The sequence below is a fragment of the Heteronotia binoei genome, chromosome 15, assembly GCF_032191835.1.
Source record: "Heteronotia binoei isolate CCM8104 ecotype False Entrance Well chromosome 15, APGP_CSIRO_Hbin_v1, whole genome shotgun sequence".
Taxonomy (NCBI): Eukaryota; Metazoa; Chordata; class Lepidosauria; order Squamata; family Gekkonidae; genus Heteronotia; species Heteronotia binoei.
Genome location: NC_083237.1, coordinates 64,415,708 through 64,436,431, shown reverse-complemented (window position 1 = coordinate 64,436,431; position 20,724 = coordinate 64,415,708). Strand labels below are relative to the sequence as shown.

Sequence of the window (20,724 nt, the reverse complement as noted above, 5' to 3'; positions counted from 1 at the left end):
CTCAGTTAGGTACACCTGTTCTCTCCTGCATTGGTGCTCAGGGCTTGGTGTGTACCTGACTGACAGCAGTTCAGGCTCAGAGAATGCCAAGTCCCTTCCTGAGCTGTTGATAGCTGGGCATGAGCCCAGTCCCTGCGAGACTCCCTGTTGTGCTGCCCCAAGCAGCCCCTTCCCCACCCCCAAATCCATGAAGTCAAATGTAGCCATTTCTTTCGGCTGACACTTGAAGAAGATGACTGCAGATTTATACGCCACCCTTCTCTCTGAATCAGAGACTCAGAGCAGCTTACAATCTCCTATTTCCTCTCCCCTCACAACAGACACCCTGTGAAGTGAGGGCAGATTTATACCCCGTCCTTCTCTCTGAATCAGAGACTCAGAGCGGCTCACAATCTCCTATATCTTCTCCCCCCACAACAGACACCCTGTGAAGTGGGGGCAGATATACCCCGCCCTTCTCTCTGAATCAGAGACTCAGAGCGGCTCACAATCTCCTGTATCTTCTCCCCCCACAACTACACCCTGTGAGGTGGGTGGGGCTGAGAGGGCTCTCACAGCAGCTGCCCTTTCAAGGACAACCTCTGCCAGAGCTATGGCTGACCCAAGGCCATTCCGGCAGGTGCTAGTGGAGAATCAAGCCCGGTTCTCCCAGATAAGAGGCCATACACTTCACCGCTACACCAAACCGGCTCTTGACAAATCTAAACTTTGGCTCAGTCCTTTAAAACATCTCAAGGCATTCTTAATTTTGAGGCCCAGCAAACAAATGTATGGGGAATATCCCAGAAGATTTGCAAGGATCTGTGGAGCCCCCGGGGCTTCAAAGTGGGGGCTCCAGCTGCAGAACTTGGGCTCCTCGCACTCGGGACCCTGCTGGTAGGAGGAAGGAGCCCCTGGGCTGGGTTCTACTGTGGCTGTCCACCCACTGCGGCTGAGGGACAGTGTTACCACCCTCTGGAATGGCATGCTTGGTCCCTGAAGTGTCCTGTGAGCCCTGAAGACTGGTCTCTTTCATCCTGTCACTAATGTGCCAAGATATGTCTGTAGAAGGCACAGGCTCGCCGCCGCCCGGTTGTTATTGGGGCTGCCAAGATGGGAGCACATTCAGCCGGGACTCCGGGTTCTGCACTGGCTGCCAATACTTTATCGAGTTCGGTACAAGGTGCTGGTCATTACCTTTAGAGCCCTATATGGCCTAGGACCTGCCTACCTGAGGGACCGTCTCTTCCCACACGTTCCCCAGAGAGTACTGAGATCGGGAACTCAAAATCTCCTTGTTGTCCCCGGGCCAAAGGAAGCCTGTTTGAAATCTACGAGGGATAGGGCCTTTTCCATAATAGCCCCTTCCTGGTGAAACCAGCTGCCGGAAGAGGTAAGGGCCCTGCGGGACCTTGCTCAATTCCGCAGGGCCTGTAAGACAACTAACCGGCACTGAAAACTGAAACCTGAAACAGAGTGTAGTTTGTAAGATCGCTGTATGTTTCTAATGTTTTAAGTATATAACTGTGTGTAATGTTTAGTTTTTAACTATGAAAATTGTGAATTGTTTAAATTTTTATGCTTAATTTTATACTCTTATGTTAGATTTTACATGTTGTAAGCCGCCCTGAGCCACCTGGTGGGAAGGGCGGGATATAAATTACAAATAAATAAATAAATAAATATTTGACCCTCGCCCCCTCCTCAGCAGTAATCACTTGTGATAGAGGCAGGACTTTTTTTTGTAGAAAAAGCCCAGCAGGAACTCGTTTCCACATTAGGCCACACCCCCTGATGCCAAGCTAGGACTGCGTTCCTTCTCAAAAAAAGCTCTGGATAGAGAGCGAGTATGACCCAGCAGTTAGAGCATCGGATTAGATGGGGGGTGTGGATTCAGGTTCAAGTCTCCACTTGGCTAAGGAGCTCACTGGGGGATGCTGAGCCAGTTACTGTGAGGATAAAAAGGGGGAGAAGCAGAGCCCCACCTGCTGTTCTGATTTGCTTGAATTAAGGGGGAGAGATCCTCTTGTGATAGAGGGAGAGTGGTGCAGCTGTGGTTAGAAAGGGGAAAAAAACGCATTTGCTGCCTCCCAATTGACAAAGGCTTCCTGGCCTGATCGCCTGGCGGCGGCTGCTTCACGCCACAGGTGAGCTGGTGTTGAAGTACTCCACTTGCGAGACACTGGGAAAGGAAGGGGCTAGCTCTTTGCCTCCACAGGCCAAGGACGCCACGCAGATTTCACGGGAGCTCTCGGATGTGGTTGTCTACTGCCGGTCTGTCCCCTTCCAAAACTTGGCTCGTGCCCTGCGTCACCAGCAGCCCACGGAGATGTCTTCATTCAGCGAGCGGAAAGCCAGAAAGCTGATCAAGGAATCAGGTGAGACGGACCTCTCGGAGGGAAGATCTCTGGTGGGCAGGTAGATGCGTGCGCCTTTAGCAGCCCTTCTCCGGCTTTAGACAAGCTAAATTAAATGCTTTCTGGGAACAGAAAAGCGGGCAACAAAGATTAGCACGGTAGTTTTTTTCCCCTGCTGTTGGCCTCATAAGTGAACAATTATAGGATTCACGAGGACATCAAAAATGAAATGAAGATATTGGATTTATATCCCGCCCTCCACTCCAAAGAGTCTCAGAGCGGCTCACAGTCTCCTTTCCCTTCCTCCCCCACAACAGACATCCTGTGAGGTAGATGAAGATATTGGATTTATATCCCGCCCTCCACTCCGAAGAGTCTCAGAGCGGCTCACAATCTCCTTTCCCTTCCTCCCCCACAACAGACACCCTGTGAGGTAGATAAAGATATTGGATTTATATCCCGCCCTCCACTCCAAAGAGTCTCAGAGCGGCTCACAATCTCCTTTCCCTTCCTCCCCCACAACAGTCACCCTGTGAGGTAGATGAAGATATTGGATTTCTATCCCGCCCTCCACTCCGAAGAGTCTCAGAGCGGCTCACAATCTCCTTTACCTTCCTCCCCCACAACAGACACCCTGTGAGGTAGATGAAGATATTGGATTTCTATCCCGCCCTCCACTCCGAAGAGTCTCAGAGCGGCTCACAATCTCCTTTACCTTCCTCCCCCACAACAGACACCCTGTGAGGTAGATGAAGATATTGGATTTATATCCCGCCCTCCACTCCGAAGAGTCAGAGCGGCTCACAATCTCCTTTCCCTTCCTCCCCCACAACAGACACCCTGTGAGGTAGATGAAGATATTGGATTTATATCCCGCCCTCCACTCCGAAGAGTCTCAGAGCGGCTCACAATCTCCTTTCCCTTCCTCCCCCGCAACAGACACCCTGTGAGGTGGGTGGGGCTGGAGAGGGCTCTCACAGCAGCTGCCCTTTCAAGGACAACCTCTGCCAGAGCTCTGGCTGACCCAAGGCCATGCCAGCAGGTGCAAGTGGAGGAGTGGGGAATCAAACCCGGTTCTCCCAGATAAGAGTCCGCGCACTTAACCACTACACCAAACTAGCTCTCTGCAGCACAAGGTAACTTGATTTGCTGTGTATCTGATTCTGAGGGTGATCTCAGATTGCCGATCAGAAAATCCATCTGCTGGGCCCATATGCAAAATGGAGAGATGCTTCTACAAACTGGGAGGGGGGGGGGTTCAAGGTTTGCAGAAAAATCCTAAAAGTGAAAATAAAAAAATTAGTATTTAACCTTCCCCAATGGAGAAACAATGTGTCTGCTTAGACGCACATCAAACTTTTTAAAAAAACACATGCTGACTGAGGACTGAGTGGGGAAGAAGAAGAAAGGAAGAACCAGGGACTGTTATAACGCCATATTATTATGTGAATTTTAATATTTTGTAATTGTTTTAACCGTGTTTTATAATTGCAACTGATGTAATGTGTGTTTTATGCTGTGAGCCGCCCTGAGCCTGCTTCGGCGGGGAGGGCGGGATAGAAATAAAAAATTATTATTATATTATTATAATGGACGGGGGGCGAGATTTCCCCTACCCACTCCGTCCTCATGGAATCTTCCTCTTGTACAGGTATATTTATAGCTGGATCTGACTCCAGCATCATCTCAGAGGTCAATAAGATTCTTTTGAGGGGGGGGGGGGCATGAGTTTTCGAGATTCAAAGCTCCATTCATCTGACAAAGGGGGCTTTGACTCTTGGAAGTTTATACCCCCACCCCCAAAGTGTGTTGATCTGGAGGTGCTGTGTGTGCCTGTGAAGTTCTGTCAAGTCGCAGCTGACGTATTGGCGACCCCCAGCCAGGGGCTTCCATGGCAAGGGATTAAGTGGAGGTGGCTGGCCACTGCCTTCCTCTGCAGAGTCTTCCTTGGGGGTCTCCCAACCAAGTACCAACCCTGCTTAGCTTATGAGATGTGACAAGATCAGGCTATGCTGCCCCGTGGCATGTCCCCTCTAAGGTGCTCCTAGGCTCAAATTGAGGTGTTCTAATAAGAACATAAGAGAAGCCATGTTGGATCAGGCCAATGGCCCACCCAGTCCAACACTCTGTGTCACAGAAGAACATAAGAGAAGCCATGTTGAATCAGGCCAATGGCCCATCCAATCCAACATTCTGTGTCACAGAAGAACATAAGAGAAGCCATGTTGGATCAGGCCAATGGCCCATCTAGTCCAACACTCTGTGTCACATAAGAACATAAGAGAAGCCATGTTGGATCAGGCCAGTGGCCCATCCAGTCCAACGCTCTGTGTCACAGAAGAACATAAGAGAAGCCCTGTTGGATCAGGCCAATGGCCCATCTAGTCCAACACTCTGTGTCACATAAGAACATAAGAGAAGCCATGTTGGATCAGGCCAGTGGCCCATCCAGTCCAACGCTCTGTGTCACAGAAGAACATAAGAGAAGCCATGTTGGATCAGGCCAATGGCCCATTCAGTCCAACACTCTGTGTCACAGAAGAACATAAGAGAAGCCCTGTTGGATCAGGCCAATGGCCCATTCAGTCCAACACTCTGTGTCACATAAGAACATAAGAGAAGCCACGTTGGATCAGGCTAAATGGCCCATCCAGTCCAATACTCTGTGTTACAGAAGAACATAAGAGAAGCCATGTTGGATCAGGCCAATGGCCCATTCAGTCCAACACTCTGTGTCACAGAAGAACATAAGAGAAGCCCTGTTGGATCAGGCCAATGGCCCATTCAGTCCAACACTCTGTGTCACAGAAGAACATAAGGGAAGCCATGTTGGATCAGGCCAGTGGCCCATCTAGTCCAACACTCTGTGTCACAGAAGAACATAAGAGAAGCCATGTTGAATCAAGCCAATGGCCCCTCCAGTCCAACACTCTGTGTCACATAAGAACATAAGAGAAGCCATGTTGGATCAGGCCAATGGCCCATCCAGTCCAACACTCTGTGTCACATAAGAGCATAAGAGAAGCCATGTTGGATCAGGCCAGTGGCCCATCCAGTCCAACACTCTGTGTCACAGAAGAACATAAGAGAAGCCATGTTGGATCAGGCCAATGGCCCATCCAGTCCAACACTTTGTGTCACAGAAGAACATAAGCGAAGCCCTGTTGGATCAGGCCAATGGCCCATTCAGTCCAACACTCTGTGTCACACAGTAGACAAACCCCACCCCCCATCAGGTGCCATCAGGAAGTCCATCAGTGGAGCCAGGACACTAGAAGTCCTCACACTGTTTATCCTTTTATCCGTTCTAACCTGATTGTTCTAACCTGATTGTTCAGCAATTTCATTGAATGCCCACGAGTTCTTGTATTGTGAGAAAGGGAGAAAAGGACTTCTTTCTCTACCGTCTCTATCCCATGCATAATCTTGTCACCCTTTATCATGTTACTATCATGTCTCTATAATGCTAACCACTGAGAAAAGTTATCTGTATGGCATATGCATTCAATGGACAAATCTGAGGCCTGAGCATGGGCACCGTGTCCTTCCTTCCTGCTTGTGTGGGTGCATTAAAAGTGGCATCACTGCACCGAATTTCTTTTCCTCCCTTTCACAAACGTCTTCTGTCTTCCAGGAAACCATTTTGTCCGCTACAATGCTCGATACCTCAGCCGGATTTACCCCTTGGGGCTCAAGATGAACTCCTCCAATTACAACCCCCAGGAGATGTGGAATGCCGGCTGCCAGCTAGGTGAGTGGGGGGAAGCGGGAGATCCAAAGCCGCCCCCCTCGTGTCAGGCCCTTTTAGAGGCTTCATGGGAGAGTTTTGAAAGACTGGCCTGCAGAGAAGGAGGTGGCCCTGCAGTCACGGCAGCCGAAGGTTTTGTTCTCCTTTTCTCTTCTTGGAGCGCAGCCTTTTCAGTTTCCTCTTTCGATCTGAGCCTGAAACCTGAGTCTGTGATAAAAAAATATTTTTGCCCTGAATCAAGCCGAAGCGATGAGCGGTGATTTCTTAGAAAGCCCCTTTGAGTGGAGTAGAAGGACTGAATCTACACAGTTCCCTTTCTGCACTCCTGGCAGCTTTTGGTGGGCCTTCCCCTGGCACTGGTCTCCTTCCTTCCCCTCCTGCAGACCACAGGTGATCTTTCTCAGCCAGGATTCACAGTGAGCAGCTGTAGGGACCAGGCAGAGTGAGTGGGCCAAGCTGCAGGAGGCGGGGGTGGGGGCCTCGCTTTTCTGAGTTGGAAGCATTGCACCTCTCAAATAGTGTGGGGAGAGCAGAGCATTGGTGGGGGGAGAAAGAGGCGCCTCCATTTGGAGGGGGCTTCTAAGCTGTGAGTTGGCTGCTGGGTTGTGGTCAATATGGAACAATACAATCAGCACCGGAAATATGCTTCTTATCACACCAAAGTGTGTACAAACATATATTTTAGTGACAAAGACTTAACAACGTTTAAACATACAGTAATGCTTTCAGAAAAGCAGCTGGTTGCAAAGCACGCTAATTGAAGACGTCTTAACCGTGCAAAAGTCTGCACAACTCCATATATGGGGCAAAGCCCACTTATGTGGACTTTTGCACTGTTAGAGTTCTTCAATGATTGCGTTTTGTAACCAACGGCTTTTCTGGAAGCATTACTGTATGTTTAATCGTTGTTAAGTCTTTGTCACTAAAATACGTTGTACACACTTTGGTGTGACAATAAGTATATTTCCGGTGTTGATTGTATTGTTCCATACTTACACATTGGAACCTGTTGAATTTGTATTTTTATCTACTATTATATTACGGGGTTGTAGTCAGCGGCAGAAAACAAATCAATTGTGCAGAGATAAATTGACAGAACTCTATATATACTTATAAATTGTTTGTGAATCATATAATAAAGCATTAAATTATATTTTCAAATGTGTTTTCAAGAATACATCTTCCCTTACACAAACACACGGATAATTTAAGGACGCTGTGTTGTTCCTTCCACAAGTGAAACTGTTCTGTTATTTTAACAGTTTCAGATCTAAAAAGTTCAAAATTCACTGCGGGGAATCTTGTAGCGAATGGAAATCTAAACGCTGCTTCCACAAGCCATCGTGAACAAACCGCTCTGTGTGCGAATCCCTTCACACTCCCGCTAGCTTTTGGTAGTGCTTCACAGATAGGCTTCCTCAGGAGTAGATATTCAGCGTTCTATAAAACCTTCGCCTACGCTCACGATAGAAACTTCAGTCTTAATGCATTTCCTCCTGGCTGCCCAAAAGCTATGAAGCATTTGCATTGCCAGAGTGCAGGATTGGGCCTGACCACTTGCTTAACATAAAGGCCACAGAGAATAAACATCAGATGTTTATGGCCGAGGTCTTGTCTACCTTAGGGACCGTCTCTCCCCGCATATTCCCCAGAGGGTACTGAGATCTGGATCACAAAACCTATTAGAAATCCCCGGGCCGAGGGAGGCGAGATTGAAGGCTACCAGAGAACGAGCCTTCTCTGTTGCTGCCCCCCACTGGTGGAACCAACTCCCAGACGATGTTAGAGCCTTGCGGGACCTTGCCCAATTCCGCAAGGCTTGTCAAACAACACTTTTTCGAATGGCCTTCAACTAAAGTACAGAGCTGCTTAAACATCATGGTGTGGAACTTAGCACCAAAACTGTTTTTAAAATCTGTTCAAGATTTCAAGTGTAATTGTTCATTTTAATCCATTTTACTGTAATTGTTTTTTTATTGCTTTATGGTTTTATTGTCATGCAGCTGAGTAGGGTTTGGGATTGGAACTTGGGTCCCCGCCCCCCGATCCAGCACTCTCCACTACATCCCTGCCGTGGTTTTCTTTTGCCATTTACCCCTCAAGACCCTTCTGGATTGTAGACACAGATGTTTACAAAAGAGCCAGTTTGGTGTAGTGGTTAAGTGTGCGGACTCTTATCTGGGAGAACCGGGTTTGATTCCCCACTCCTCCACTTGCACCAGCTAGCATGGCCTTGGGTCAGCCATAGCTCTGGCAGAGGTTGTCCTTGAAAGGGCAGCTGCTGTGAGAGCCTTCTCCAGCCCCACCCACCTCACAGGGTGTCTGTTGTGGGGGAGGAAGGTAAAGGAGATTGTGAGCCGCTCTGAGACTCTTCAGAGTGGAGGGTGGGATATAAATCCAATATCTTCTTCTTCTTCTCTCGGGTTCTCTGACCTCCTTGGGTAACAGTCTCCTTTTCCTGTGCCCTCCTTGCAGTGGCACTTAATTTCCAGACCCCAGGGGCAGAGATGGACCTCAACGACGGGCGCTTCCTGGTGAACGGGCGTTGTGGCTACGTGCTGAAACCAGCCTGGCTGCGCCACAGCCAGAGCAGCTTTGACCCCGAGACCTCCCGGCGTGGCTCTGGCCAGCGCCCCGTTGCCCTCACTATCAAGGTACAGAAAGCAGGGAATGTTTTTGCGTGCCAAAGGCCTGGGTGTGCTTTTCTGTGTTTGAATGCACCTGGGCGGAGTTGACGGAGCCAGCAAAAGTGAGCGCGTGCTTAGATTAACAGAAGTCACAATGTGACCCTGCAAGGAAGTTTGTGAAACCGTTTTGCACTCTGCAGCCTTATTACCTGTGCAGAAAAGCCCTCTTGATTACTCAGTTTTGCATCGTTTGTAGAGGGGAACCTTTTCTGACCTCCTCAGGCAGGCTGCTCCACAAAGTAGGAGCCACAATGGGCAGTTGTTGATTTTTCCAGTTTGCAAGTTGGCACCTGCAGGAGTTGAGAGGAGTTGTGGCGGGCCTTCTACTGGGTCTTCTACTGGCTGCCACCACTCTGGTAGGGGTCTGCATGGGAAGGCCCAGAGCGCCCAACCACCCCTGTATCTTCCTTATTAATAAATACCTCTTAATCGTGACCAAGGAGACTTGAGAACCCAGGCAGTGTAACAACAACAGTTTATAATAATAATAATTGGGTAAAAACAGTGATATATATATATATATATATATACACACACACACAGCAAAGGTTGGTGCAAAGTCGGTCCTGGGACATTTAGAAAGAATGGATGTGATTACTAAGAGCCAGCATGGGTTTCTCAAGAACAAGTCATGTCAGACTAACCTGATCTCTTTTTCTGAGAAAGTGACTACCTTGCTGGATCAGGGGAATGCTCTAGACACAGTTTATCTTGATTTCAGTAAGGCTTTTGATAATGTTCCACATACTATCCTTGTTGACAAGTTGGTAAAATGTGGTTTGGATCCTGTTACCATTAGATGGATCTGTAACTGGTTGACAGATCGCACCCAAAGAGTGCTTGTGAATGGTTCCTCATCCTCTTGGAGAGGAGTGACAAGTGGAGTGCCTCAAGGATCTGTCCTGGGACCTGTTTTGTTCAATATCTTTATCAATGATTTGGATGAAGGAATAGAGGGAATGCTCATTAAATTTGCAGATGATACTAAATTGGGAGGGGTTGCAAACACAGAAGAAGACAGAAACAGGATACAGGATGACCTTGACAGGCTGGAAAACTGGGCTAAAATCAATAAAATGAATTTTAACAGAGATAAATGTAAAGTTCTGCATTTAGGTAGGAAAAATCCAATGCGTAGTTATAGGATGGGGGAGACTTGTCTTAGCAGTAGTATGTGCGAAAAGGATTTAGGGGTCTTAGTGGACCATACACTTAACTTAAGTCAACAGTGTGATGTGGTAGCTAAAAAGGCAAATGCAATTTTGGGCTGTATCAACAGAAGTATAGTGTCCAGATCACTTTACTCTGCTCTGGTAAGACCTTACTTGGAGTATTGTGTTCAGTTTTGGGCATCACATTTTAAGAAGGATATAGACAAGCTGGAACGGGTCCAAAAGAGGGTGACGAAGATGGTCTGGAGACCAAGTCCTATGAGGAAAGCTTGAAAGAGCTGGGGATGTTTAGTCAGGAGAGGAGGCGGCTGAGAGGTGATATGATCGCCATCTTCAAGTACTTGAAGGGCTGTCATATAGAGGATGGTGTGGAATTGTTTTCTGTGGCCGCGGAAGGTAGGACCAGAACCAGTGGGTTGAAATTAAATCAAAAGAGTTTCTGGCTCAACATTAGGAAGAACTTCCTGACCATTAGAGCGATTCCTCGGTGGAACAGGCTTCCTCGGGAGGTGGTGGGTTCTCCTTCTTTGGAGGTTTCTAAACAGAGGCTAGATGGCCATCTGACAGCAATGAAGATCCTGTGAATTTAGGGGGGAGGCGTTTGTGAGTTTCCTGCATTGTGCAGGGGGTTGGACTAGATGACCCTAGAGGTCCCTTCCAACTCTATGATTCTAAATAAACAAAAGCCCTGACGTGTTTAGCTATACAGCCCCTACTCTACCAAAACTCACCACTTCCCTTGGGTGAGGGATCTTCCTACTGCCTGTTCCAGAGAGCACTCCTTCTCTGTCTGCAACCTCTCTAGACAGAGAATTTCTCTGCCAGGCTGAGAAGTGGTCCCACAAATGAGAGCGGCTGAGGACATGAAGGGCTTTGCATGTACCTTAAACTGAGCTTGGCCTGTTTTCCAATATGGTACTTGCCTCTAAGTAAGCATGTGTATGAGTTCATTTTGAATATGGTGTCATGATCCTGGGCCTAGTGAGGCTTGCAGGCGACAGAGAAGCCTGCCTAGGAGTTACTGGGGAAAGCCTACATTTCCCAGGATCCCCTCTTGTCCTTCTGATTGGGCGGTAAGGTTTTGGTGGGAAACTAGCCCAGAGAGGGGTGGGACCTGGGAGGAGAGCATAAAAAGGGCAAAGCGCAGACAGGGTGGGTTCTTTCCTGGAGAGGCTGCAGTCAGAGAGGTTCTCTGTCTAGAGAGGTTGCAGACAGAGAAGGAGTGCTCTCTGGAACAGGCAGTAGGAAGTTCCCTCACCCAGGGGAGGTGGGTGAGTTCTGGTATTAGAGCAGGGACTGTATAGCTAAACACATCAGGGCAGACAGGGTGGGTTCTTTCCTGGAGAGGCTGCAGTCAGAGAGGTTCTCTGTCTAGAGAGGTTGCAGACAGAGAAGGAGTGCTCTCTGGAACAGGCAGTAGGAAGTTCCCTCACCCAGGGGAAGTGGGTGAGTCCTGGTATTAGAGCAGGGACTGTATAGCTAAACACATCAGGGCAGACAGGGTGGGTTCTTTCCTGGAGAGGCTGCAGTCAGAGAGGTTCTCTGTCTAGAGAGGTTGCAGACAGAGAAGGAGTGCTCTCTGGAACAGGCAGTAGGAAGTTCCCTCACCCAGGGGAGGTGGGTGAGTTCTGGTATTAGAGCAGGGACTGTATAGCTAAACACATCGGGGCTTTTGTTTATTTGCACCAACCTTTACTGTATTTATATTTTACTGTTTTTACCCACTTATTATTTGAGCACTGTAAATAAACTGTTGCTGTTACGCTGCCTGAGTTCTCATGTCTCCTTGGTCACGGTTCAGAGGTATTTATTAATAAGGAAGACAAGGATGGTTGGGTGCTCTGGGCCGTCCCATTCAGAGTGGGGGCAGCCGGTAGAAGGCCCTGCTAGGCCCCCGCTGTGTGACATATGGGATAACAAAATGATTAATAAAGACTTTATTACGAGGTATGCCGTTTGATGTTGCCTTTGTAGAGTGGTGGAGTGTTTTCCCTGCCCCGGGTGTTTAGCAGAAGGGGGCCCGGTCAGCTCCTCCCTTGCCCTGAAGTCTCTCTTCCCCCTTACCTCTTTCAGGTAATCACAGCGCAGCAGCTCCCCAAGCTGAACAAAGAGAAGAACTCCTCCATTGTGGACCCCTTTGTGCGCATCGAGATCCATGGCGTTCCCGTGGACTGTTGCAAGAAGCAGACAGAGTATCGGCTGAACAATGGTAAGGTGTGGCTGAAGACATCGGGGGTGGGGGGGTGGGGGGAGGGGGTGGAGCTGGAGCTCAGAGGTGGAGCCATCAGAGAGATGGAAGCGACATAGCTGAAGGACTGCCTCTTCCCATATACACCCCGCATCGCTCTGTGCTCGGCAAATCAATATCTGCTGGTTGCCCCTGACTTAAAAGATGTCCGTTTAGCCTCAGCTCAGGCCAGGGCCTTTTCTGCCCTGGCCCCGGCCTGGTGGAACATGCTCCTGCTTGGGATCAGGGCCCTGCCGGACCTTTCGCCATTCCGCAGGGCCTGCAAAACGAAGCTGTTCCGCAGGCCTTTGGTTGAGGGGGCAGGCATCCAAGAGAGTTGTGGGCCAGATTAAGGAGATCTTACAAGGCCGGCACCTCCAGCTTCTATAGGACTGTGCTGCCTACCTCTGCGTTTTAAAGTCTTATATTGTTTTAACAGTTTACATCATTGAATTGCTTTTATTCCTTGTGCATTATGATCAACCTTGAGCTGGCTACCTGAACCCAACTTCCACTGAGATCGAACTCAGGTCGTGAGCAGAGAGCTGCAGTACTGCAGCTTCACCATTCTGTGCCACGGGGCTCTTTCATAACTTTGGGAGGAGGCAACAATTGAGTCTCAAATTGATTTGGGCCCTTCCTCAATTGCTTCTTCCTCCCCCCCCCAGGTGTATCTGAGCACAAAGCCCTCCCATCTAGACTCGCTCTTAGGCAGTTGAACTTTTGTAATCATCGTGTGCAGTGGGAAGCTGAATGGTGTATTCTGACATTGCACACAAGCAGAGTCCCCTCTAAGCTGAGTTAGCGTGAGCTAGCTCACAGATTTTTAGCCTCCAGCGCACACATTTTTGTCTTAGCTCAGGAAGGAGGACCCCAGAGCACACTAATTGAACATATGAAGCTGCCTTCTACTGAATCAGACCCTGGGTCCATCAAAGTCAGTCTTGTCTTCTCAGACTGGCAGCGGCTCTCCAGGGTCTCAAGCTGAGGTTTTTCACACCTATTTGCCTGGACCCTTTTTTGGAGATGCCGGGGATTGAACCTGGGACCTTCTGCTTCCCAAGCAGATGCTCCACCACTGAGCCACAGCCCCATTCATGGCTCTCCAGGGTCTCAAGCTGAGGTTTTTCACACCTATTTGCCTGGACCCTTTTTTGGAGATGCTGGGGATTGAACCTGGAACCTTCTGCTTCCCAAGCAGATGCTCTACCCCTGAGCCACAGCCCCATTCATGGCTCTCCAGGGTCTCAAGCTGAGGTTTTTCACACCTATTTGCCTGCACCCTTTTTTGGAGATGCTGGGGATTGAACCTGGGACCTTCTGCTTCCCAAGCAGATGCTCTACCCCTGAGCCACCGTCCCTCCCCATTGATGCAGGCGCTCACAACTTTCATGCCAGGAGCTCACAAAGTAGAATTTTTGCTCACAAGACTCTGCAGCTTAGAGGGAACATTGCACGCGAGTGCAAAAGAGACATTCAGGCGGGCAGCCGCGTTGGTCTGAAGCAGCAGAACAAAGTCGGAGTCCAGGAGCCCCTTGAAGACCCACGAAGTCTCAATTCTGGGTCGGTGCTTTCCCGTCGGTCTTTGCTGGTCTTCAAGGTGCCTGGCCTGGACTCCAGCTTTTTTCAAGTACAAGAGATGTATAAAGCGGAGTTGCTTCACTGAGCTTCTCAGGAGTCTATTTTTGCCTTTTAAAACCATGTAGCCCTTAAAGTGGGCATTGTGAACTTCGGGGCTTCTGTCCTGGAGCAACCAGCAAAGCTTTACCTCATTTGAATGTCTTTGGGGCTTCTCTCGTGTGCAGGGTTTAATCCGTGCTGGAATGAAATGCTGACGTTCCAAGTTCGGGTTCCAGAACTGGCGCTGGTGCGCTTCGTAGTGGAGGATTACGACACCACTTCTTCCAACGACTTTGTGGGACAATTCACTTTGCCGCTGCCCAGCGTAAAAGAAGGTGGGTTTGCCCATTTCCCGGCGGCAGAGGGGAAGCTTCCACAGCTTCAGAGGAACTGCTTAAATTGTGGCAGAGGCACGTGAGGAAACAGCCCCCATGCCAGCAGTTTACCCCCCACATCTTTAGGGCAGTCAGGCAAAAAATAGTTTCTCGCTTTTTAAAAAAATCTAGAGTGCTTTCATGGCGTTCTTGGCTTCACACACGGCTTGGTCCTCGCTCTGTAGAATTTGCCAAGCACTGTCCGCTCTAAGCCAAACTTGCTTAACATGAGAGTCGCAGAATAAACAGCAGATGTTTGAGAGTTGGAAGGAAGGAAGGAAGATGGGGAGAGATGGAAAGAAAGCAACTTTAAATGTATTCTCCAAGCTGCTGGCTGGCTTGGCTTGGAGAAGTGATTTCAAGAGAGAAATGCCTTCTCCAAGCTGGCCGGCAGGGCAGTGGGGGTTTCGAGAGCCACACAATATGTATAAAAGAGACATGTGTGGCTCCTGAGCCACCCTGCTCTAAGCTGCGTATGTGTGAGCAGCTGCTCATTTGCAAAGGAAGCCCTGCTCAGCAGCAATTTAGATTTGTGCAGGGTCTTGCGCTGCCCATTGCCAAAGACTACAGCAGGTATTTTCTGCTCAGGATGTGAACTGCCCTGCTCAGTAGGGGGAAAAATTAGAGGGAAGAAGTCTTGATTCCTAGCGAGCAACAGGACAGAACTATTCAGGTCATGTGGCTCATACTGTCCTCCAGGTAGCATCACCAACTCCTCAGACACCCCTACCCAATTCCAGACATTTCCTAGGTGGAAAGCAGGTACTTTCTGCAGCTCTGCCTGCAGGGCAAGTGACTCTGTTTGCAAACAGGCAGACTAGTCAAGTTTTTGGGATCTTTACTGTTTGACCCGAGCCAGGCATTGGAGGGGCGGGGGGCAGACTGCTTGCGGGGGGCTGAAGGAGCCCATGGAATGGAGTGGAACCAAACCTGTGGGCAGTTAGGTGTGCTGCCCTGCCTCCCTCCCTCCCTCTGATGGGACTTCCTTCTTCCTCTTTCTCCTGGCCAGGGTATCGCCACATCCACCTGCTCTCCAAAGACGGCACGTCCCTGTCGCCTGCCACTCTTTTTGTGCACGTGAAATGCAAGAAGATGTGAAAACGAGCGAGGAAGACGCAAAGGCCCAAGCCAGGCCATGGCAGAAAAACAGCTGAGCGGCTGTGCTAATCACTTGGTATCTTCTCCCTCCCTCTGTGCTTCTGAGCCGCGAAGAGGAAGCAGCGTGGGGCCAGCCCCCATGAGGAAGTGGTGTGGGGCCAGCCCCCATGGGCTGAGACAGTGGCGTGAAAGTCAACTCTGTTAGGGTCAGGGATTTGAAGTAGCGTGGGTGCTGTTGCGTTTGAAAGCAGGAAACCTCTTCTGAACCCAATTTGGGGTGCTGGGGGAGGGTGCTGTCTCACCCCCCTTCCCCCAGGGGAGGAAACAAGCCACAGGGTGGAGGGATTCAGCTGAGTGTCCCGCATCTTACGAGTAGCAGCTGGTGAAAGGAGCTAGCAAGTTGTCTTGCATGGAGCAGGGGAGGGGGGTAGGAGGAACAGAGAGAACTGCAAGCCTGCACAGAAGTCAGGATGGTGAATCCTGCGCAAACCTTTGGGCCGGTGTGGCCTTCCTCAGAGGCCTCCATCGTTCAAAGCGCAGCGTATGGAGCAAGCCCACTGGCTTGAGGTCTAGCTGAAATCACAAAAGGCGGAATGCCTGGATGAGACATTAGGTTGGGTAAGAAAGCCGCATCGGTGCCTCTGTAGGAAAGAGGCCGCCGATCCATCATTGAAACAAGCAGACCGATTTAAGAATCCCATAGTGGCAATAGAAGCCTTTTAGCTTTCGCTAGAGCCCGGTGGATGTAAGGTATGAGCCAGCGACAGCTGCGCAGTTGATGTGAACAGCCCTACGCCTGCTCCCCCGCCCCACCCCGCTCCACAGTCAGATTCTTCAACAGCTGATAGACACCTCCCCCCCATGCAGTTCATAGTTAGATCGGAGTCTGGGAGCACCTTATAGGTCAATGAGAGTCTCAGGGGGGAACCCTTTGAGAGTCCAGGCCCCCTTCATCGGGCACAGCAGAAGACAAGGGGAGATCTGAGGGGTGTCGTAAAAGGATGCTTGTAAAGGCTGTGAAGGTGATCGGAGCAGAAGGGAAATGCTGGTGGTTAGGAAGTCAGTGTCTGCGGTGAGATAAGAATCCTGTCCGTATTGAGCCCGGGGTGTGTGTGTGTGTCCATTCCCCCAAACTTGTGAAGTAAGTGGAGTCCAGCGACCTCCTGCTGTAATTTCTTCATTTGAGGACTGCCACTGTACATGGAATACAGTCTGTGTTCCCACCCAAAGAGGATGCTCAGCCCATGCATCCCCGTGTAGCTGCAGAGCTTCTCTTAGAGAGAGCCGTGGTGCCTTGCCTCTTTTTACTCTTTGTCATTTTGATGCTGGGCCACCCGCCCCCAAAAACCCACACCCATAATTGTGAAGAACCAGTCCTTCCGAGTCAGGGGAGGAAAGGACAAACCAAACCGCCGACCTCTCAAAAGCAACGCTGGATGTATATGATGGTTTCTGGGAAAGCATCTGCAATGATTGCTTCACTGATTTAGGAGAAAAAAGCAAGAATCCACCAGCACCTTAAAGACTAACCAAATCTGAACCTATGGAGCTGCCTTCTACTGAATCAGACCCTGAGTCCATCCAAGTCAGTATTGTCTACTCAGACTGGCAGCGGCTCTCCAAGGTCTCAGACTCTTATGCGGACTCTTATCTGGGAGAACCGGGTTTGATTCCCCACTCCTCCACTTGCACCTGCTAGCATGGCCTTGGGTCAGAGGTTGTCCTTGAAAGGGCAGCTGCTGGGAGAGCCCTCTCCAACCCCACCCATCTCACAGGGTGTCTGTTCTGGGGGAGGAAGGGAAAGGAGATTGTGAGCCACTCTGAGACTCTTCAGAGCGGAGGGTGGGATATAAATCCAACATCTTCTTCAGGCGGAGGTTTTTCACGCCTATTTGCCTGGGCCCTTTTTAGTTGGAGATGCCAGGGATTGAACCTGGGACCTTCTGCTTCCCAAGCAGATGCTCTACCACTGAGCCACCGTCCCTCCCCAGGCAGAGAGGGGAGGTGCTTTCCTGAGTTACGGCTGACATCTTCAGACACCACAAAAGCTCATCTACCACAAATCCAGTCTGTCTTGAAGATGCTTATGGACTCTTTTCTGTCGCTACAGACGGATTAAAACGGCGACCTGTCTTGATCTGTCTCACTGATCAGGCGCCTCACATACGCTGACACGGAATCAGGGTAATCTCTGCCTCCTTTTTAAAAAACGGCTCTGTATTTTTAGAAGCTCCTCTCCGCTGCTCCTGAAGGCACTTTTGTCAGCCAAGAATAGCACTTCCTCCTAGTCGGAGAAGAGAGTCAGTGGCCTATTTTGCCAGAGGAAGCTGTGGGGCTACGGTGAGCAGGTGGGGCTTTGGAGCAGAGTTCAGTCTTCTGCTTCTTGAAGGCCATTTTGCATTACGGTCCCAGCTTCCAGGATCGAATGAGGCTGCTTGCCCCCTTGGCTTATTTGAAAGGCCGTATTTTTAAATTCCTTAAAACCCTATTCTTTCAGCCTTTCAGTTGTCTAAAACCAGAAAAGCAGAGGTTTGTAGCTCGTGGCCATTTTGCTAAATCTTGGCCCCTGACTAGTTGGAAATAATCCTCCCACCACTGCTCTTTTGATGGTTAAGTGGAGCTTTTTGGGCAAGTCCCAACACAGCCGGGAGGGGAAAAGCACCTGAAATGCAGGGGTCATTCTTGCCCCCCCCCCCTGACCTGGGAGCCAGTGTCAAAAAGCAACGCAAAAGGAGCTTGGGGCTGCTGTAAAAAGCGACGCTGAGAAGAGTGCTTCTGATGTAGCCTTTTAGATAAACATATATGAATAGTACAATTAGGCTTCCCAATCCCCAGGTCCCAGAGGGGGATCCCCCAGTTTTACAGGCTTCCCCCCTCCCCCAGCCAGCTGGCCGGTGGGGGGAAGCCCCGCCCCCACAACCATCATGCACCTCCATGAACAATTCCCATAGGGAATGATGGGGAATTGATCCGCGGGTATCGGGGGCTCTGGGGGGGCTGTTTTTTGAGATAGAGGCACCAAATTTTCAGTATAGCATCTAGTGCCTCTCCCCCAAAATACCTCCCAAGTTTCAAAAAGATTGGACCAGGGGGTCCAGTTTTAGGAACCCCAAAAGAAGGTGCCCCTATCCTTCATTATTTCCTATGGAAGGAAGGCGTTTAAAAAGATGTGCAGTCCCTTTAAATGTGATGGCCAGAACTCCCTTGGAGTTCAATTATGCTTGTCACACCCTTGCTTTTAACTCTGCCCCCAATGTCTCCTGGCTCCACCCCCAAAGTCCCCAGATATTTCTTGAATTGGACTTGGCAACCCTAAGTACAATATACAAAATAAGGATTTACTTGTTAAATCTGAATGGTTTGGGGCGCAGGCTTTGTGTCATGATGGAAAAGCACCGGTGAAAATGCCCAGCCGTTACCTTTATTTTTTCACTTTAAGGAATTGAGCATTCAGACTGTAGCACTTAAATCAGGTCACGCAGAACAAAGGGCCAAGGCCGGGTATTTCTCAGCACACAAAATCTGCTTCCTTCCTTCCTGCAGACACTGATTTAACCTGCTCCTGTTGCAGTAGCTTTAGTCCGTCCTCTGAAGGGGTCTCCAGAAAAGCCCTTGGATCAGGCTCTTCCAGAGCCCACAGCCAGTCATCGCCAGCCTCTCCAATGGAGGGAAGGGGCTCAAATGCAGCAGGCTCATCAGAAGAACCCACTTCCTGTTCCAGTCCCTCCCTCTACTGTAGTCATGAGGAGGACTTCATTCACAAACATGCATGTGAGCAGACGGCAGCCACTGTCTGCGGCTGTAGGAGAATTTCTGGCTGCGCCACCAGCGGCTTTGTGCTTCCCTTGTTTGGTGTGGTGGTGAAGTGTGCGGACTCTTATCTGGGAGAACCGGGATTGATTCCCCACTCTTCCGCTTGCACCTGCTGGAATGGCCTTGGGTCAGCCATAGCTCCCGTAGCAGTTGTCCTTGAAAGGGAGGGTTCTAGGAGAGATCTCAGCCCCACCCACGTCGCAAGGTGTCTTTTTTTTTGGGGGGGGGGAGATAAAGGAGATTGTGAGCCGCTCTGAGACTCTTCGGAGTGGAGGGTGGGATATAAATCCAATATCTTCATCTACCTCACAGGGTGTCTGTTGTGGGGGAGGAAGGGAAAGGAGATTGTGAGCCGCTCTGAGACTCTTCGGAGTGGAGGGCGGGATATAAATCCAATATCTTCATCTACCTCACAGGGTGTCTGTTGTGGGGGAGGAAGGGAAAGGAGATTGTGAGCCGCTCTGAGACTCTTCGGAGTGGAGGGCGGGATATAAATCCAATATCTTCATCTACCTCGCAGGGTGTCTGTTGTGGGGGGGGGGAGGTAAAGGAGATTGTAAGCCGCTCTGAGTCTCTGATTCAGAGAGAAAGTCAGGGTATAAATCTGCAGTTGTCTTCTTCCTGGCCTGGCTGCTGTAGAGGCTCAGTGCCTTCTCCTCCTCAGCCCTTTTCCTGTCTCCCCCATCCCTCCTTGGCTTCTGCCCGATGCGGGTCCCCGGATCCCATCAGCCTTGGGGTCATTTCACAACGCAGTCACTGGGACGCTACTCTGCTGGCAAGCACAGGCGGAATGCAGGCACATGCGTCTGCTTGGCATGTCCCTCAGAAGGGCACGGGCCGGGAAGGCCAAGCTCCATGCAGCTTTCCTGTTCTCACTAATACAGCAAAATAATTAAAAGCTGCTCTACAGCCTTTTAACATTTAAGTGGGCAAAGATATTAAAGGTACCCACAGACTGACATTACAGGCTCGATGCAAGGAGGAGCAAAAGGAGATGGGCTTCGTAAGAGAAAAGGCTGAGGGTGGAATGCAGGCCTGTAGCTAAGGGGGGAGATGCAAGCCTGTTGCTAAGAGGGGGGATGCAGGCCTGTAGCTAAGGGGGGGGAGGCTGGGGACCCCAGCTGCTCCGTCCAACCCCCCCCCTTCCACCTGTATTGTCCCTCCTTTCCCCACCGCTCTGGCAGCCCCCGATCTCTTCAGCGGCCCGCTTTTTAAAGTGTGTGACGTCGTTTTTAAGTGTGTGACTCCTTTTGGACCCCAAGGCCACTCAGCCTGAAATTTTATTCCCCCCCTCACCTAAAATTTTCTGGCTACGGGCCCAGTGGAATGAGACATGCGTGTACCTGTGATCAAGGCTCTTGCTTCCAGAAAAGCCTGCAAAGCGGGTACAGCCAGTGTGATGCAGCAGGCAAGGGGTACGGTGCCAGATTAAACCTGTGGAGGCCCCTAGGCAGTCAAAATCTTGGGGGGGCCTTTGCACATTAGTTCAGAGCTGGCATCCCCGCTCCACTGCTGGTGGCCCCCACTGCAGGCTGCAGGCGCTTCCCCAAAAGCCCCTTTGAGAAAACCGGGGGAGAGGCGGGGAGAGGCAGACTTCGTGACCACCCCAGCAGTACCTGTACCATGCAAGTTGGGCGCAGAGTGGCTCA

The 20,724-nt window shown here is 50.2% G+C and overlaps 1 protein-coding gene across 1 annotated transcript in view; it reads left to right on the top strand.

Moving 5' to 3' along the window:
- PLCD3 (phospholipase C delta 3) overlaps positions 1 to 15,313 on the top strand; it is a 45,060-nt gene extending 29,747 nt beyond the window's left edge. The window contains exons 10-15 of the mRNA XM_060256166.1: positions 2,198 to 2,357; positions 5,971 to 6,087; positions 8,560 to 8,738; positions 12,017 to 12,152; positions 13,976 to 14,125; positions 15,174 to 15,313. Of these exons, the coding sequence (XP_060112149.1) occupies positions 2,198 to 2,357; positions 5,971 to 6,087; positions 8,560 to 8,738; positions 12,017 to 12,152; positions 13,976 to 14,125; positions 15,174 to 15,262 (831 nt within the window). The 3' untranslated portion in view covers positions 15,263 to 15,313. The remainder of the gene's footprint in view (positions 1 to 2,197; positions 2,358 to 5,970; positions 6,088 to 8,559; positions 8,739 to 12,016; positions 12,153 to 13,975; positions 14,126 to 15,173) is intronic.
- Positions 15,314 to 20,724: the final 5,411 nt, after the last annotated feature.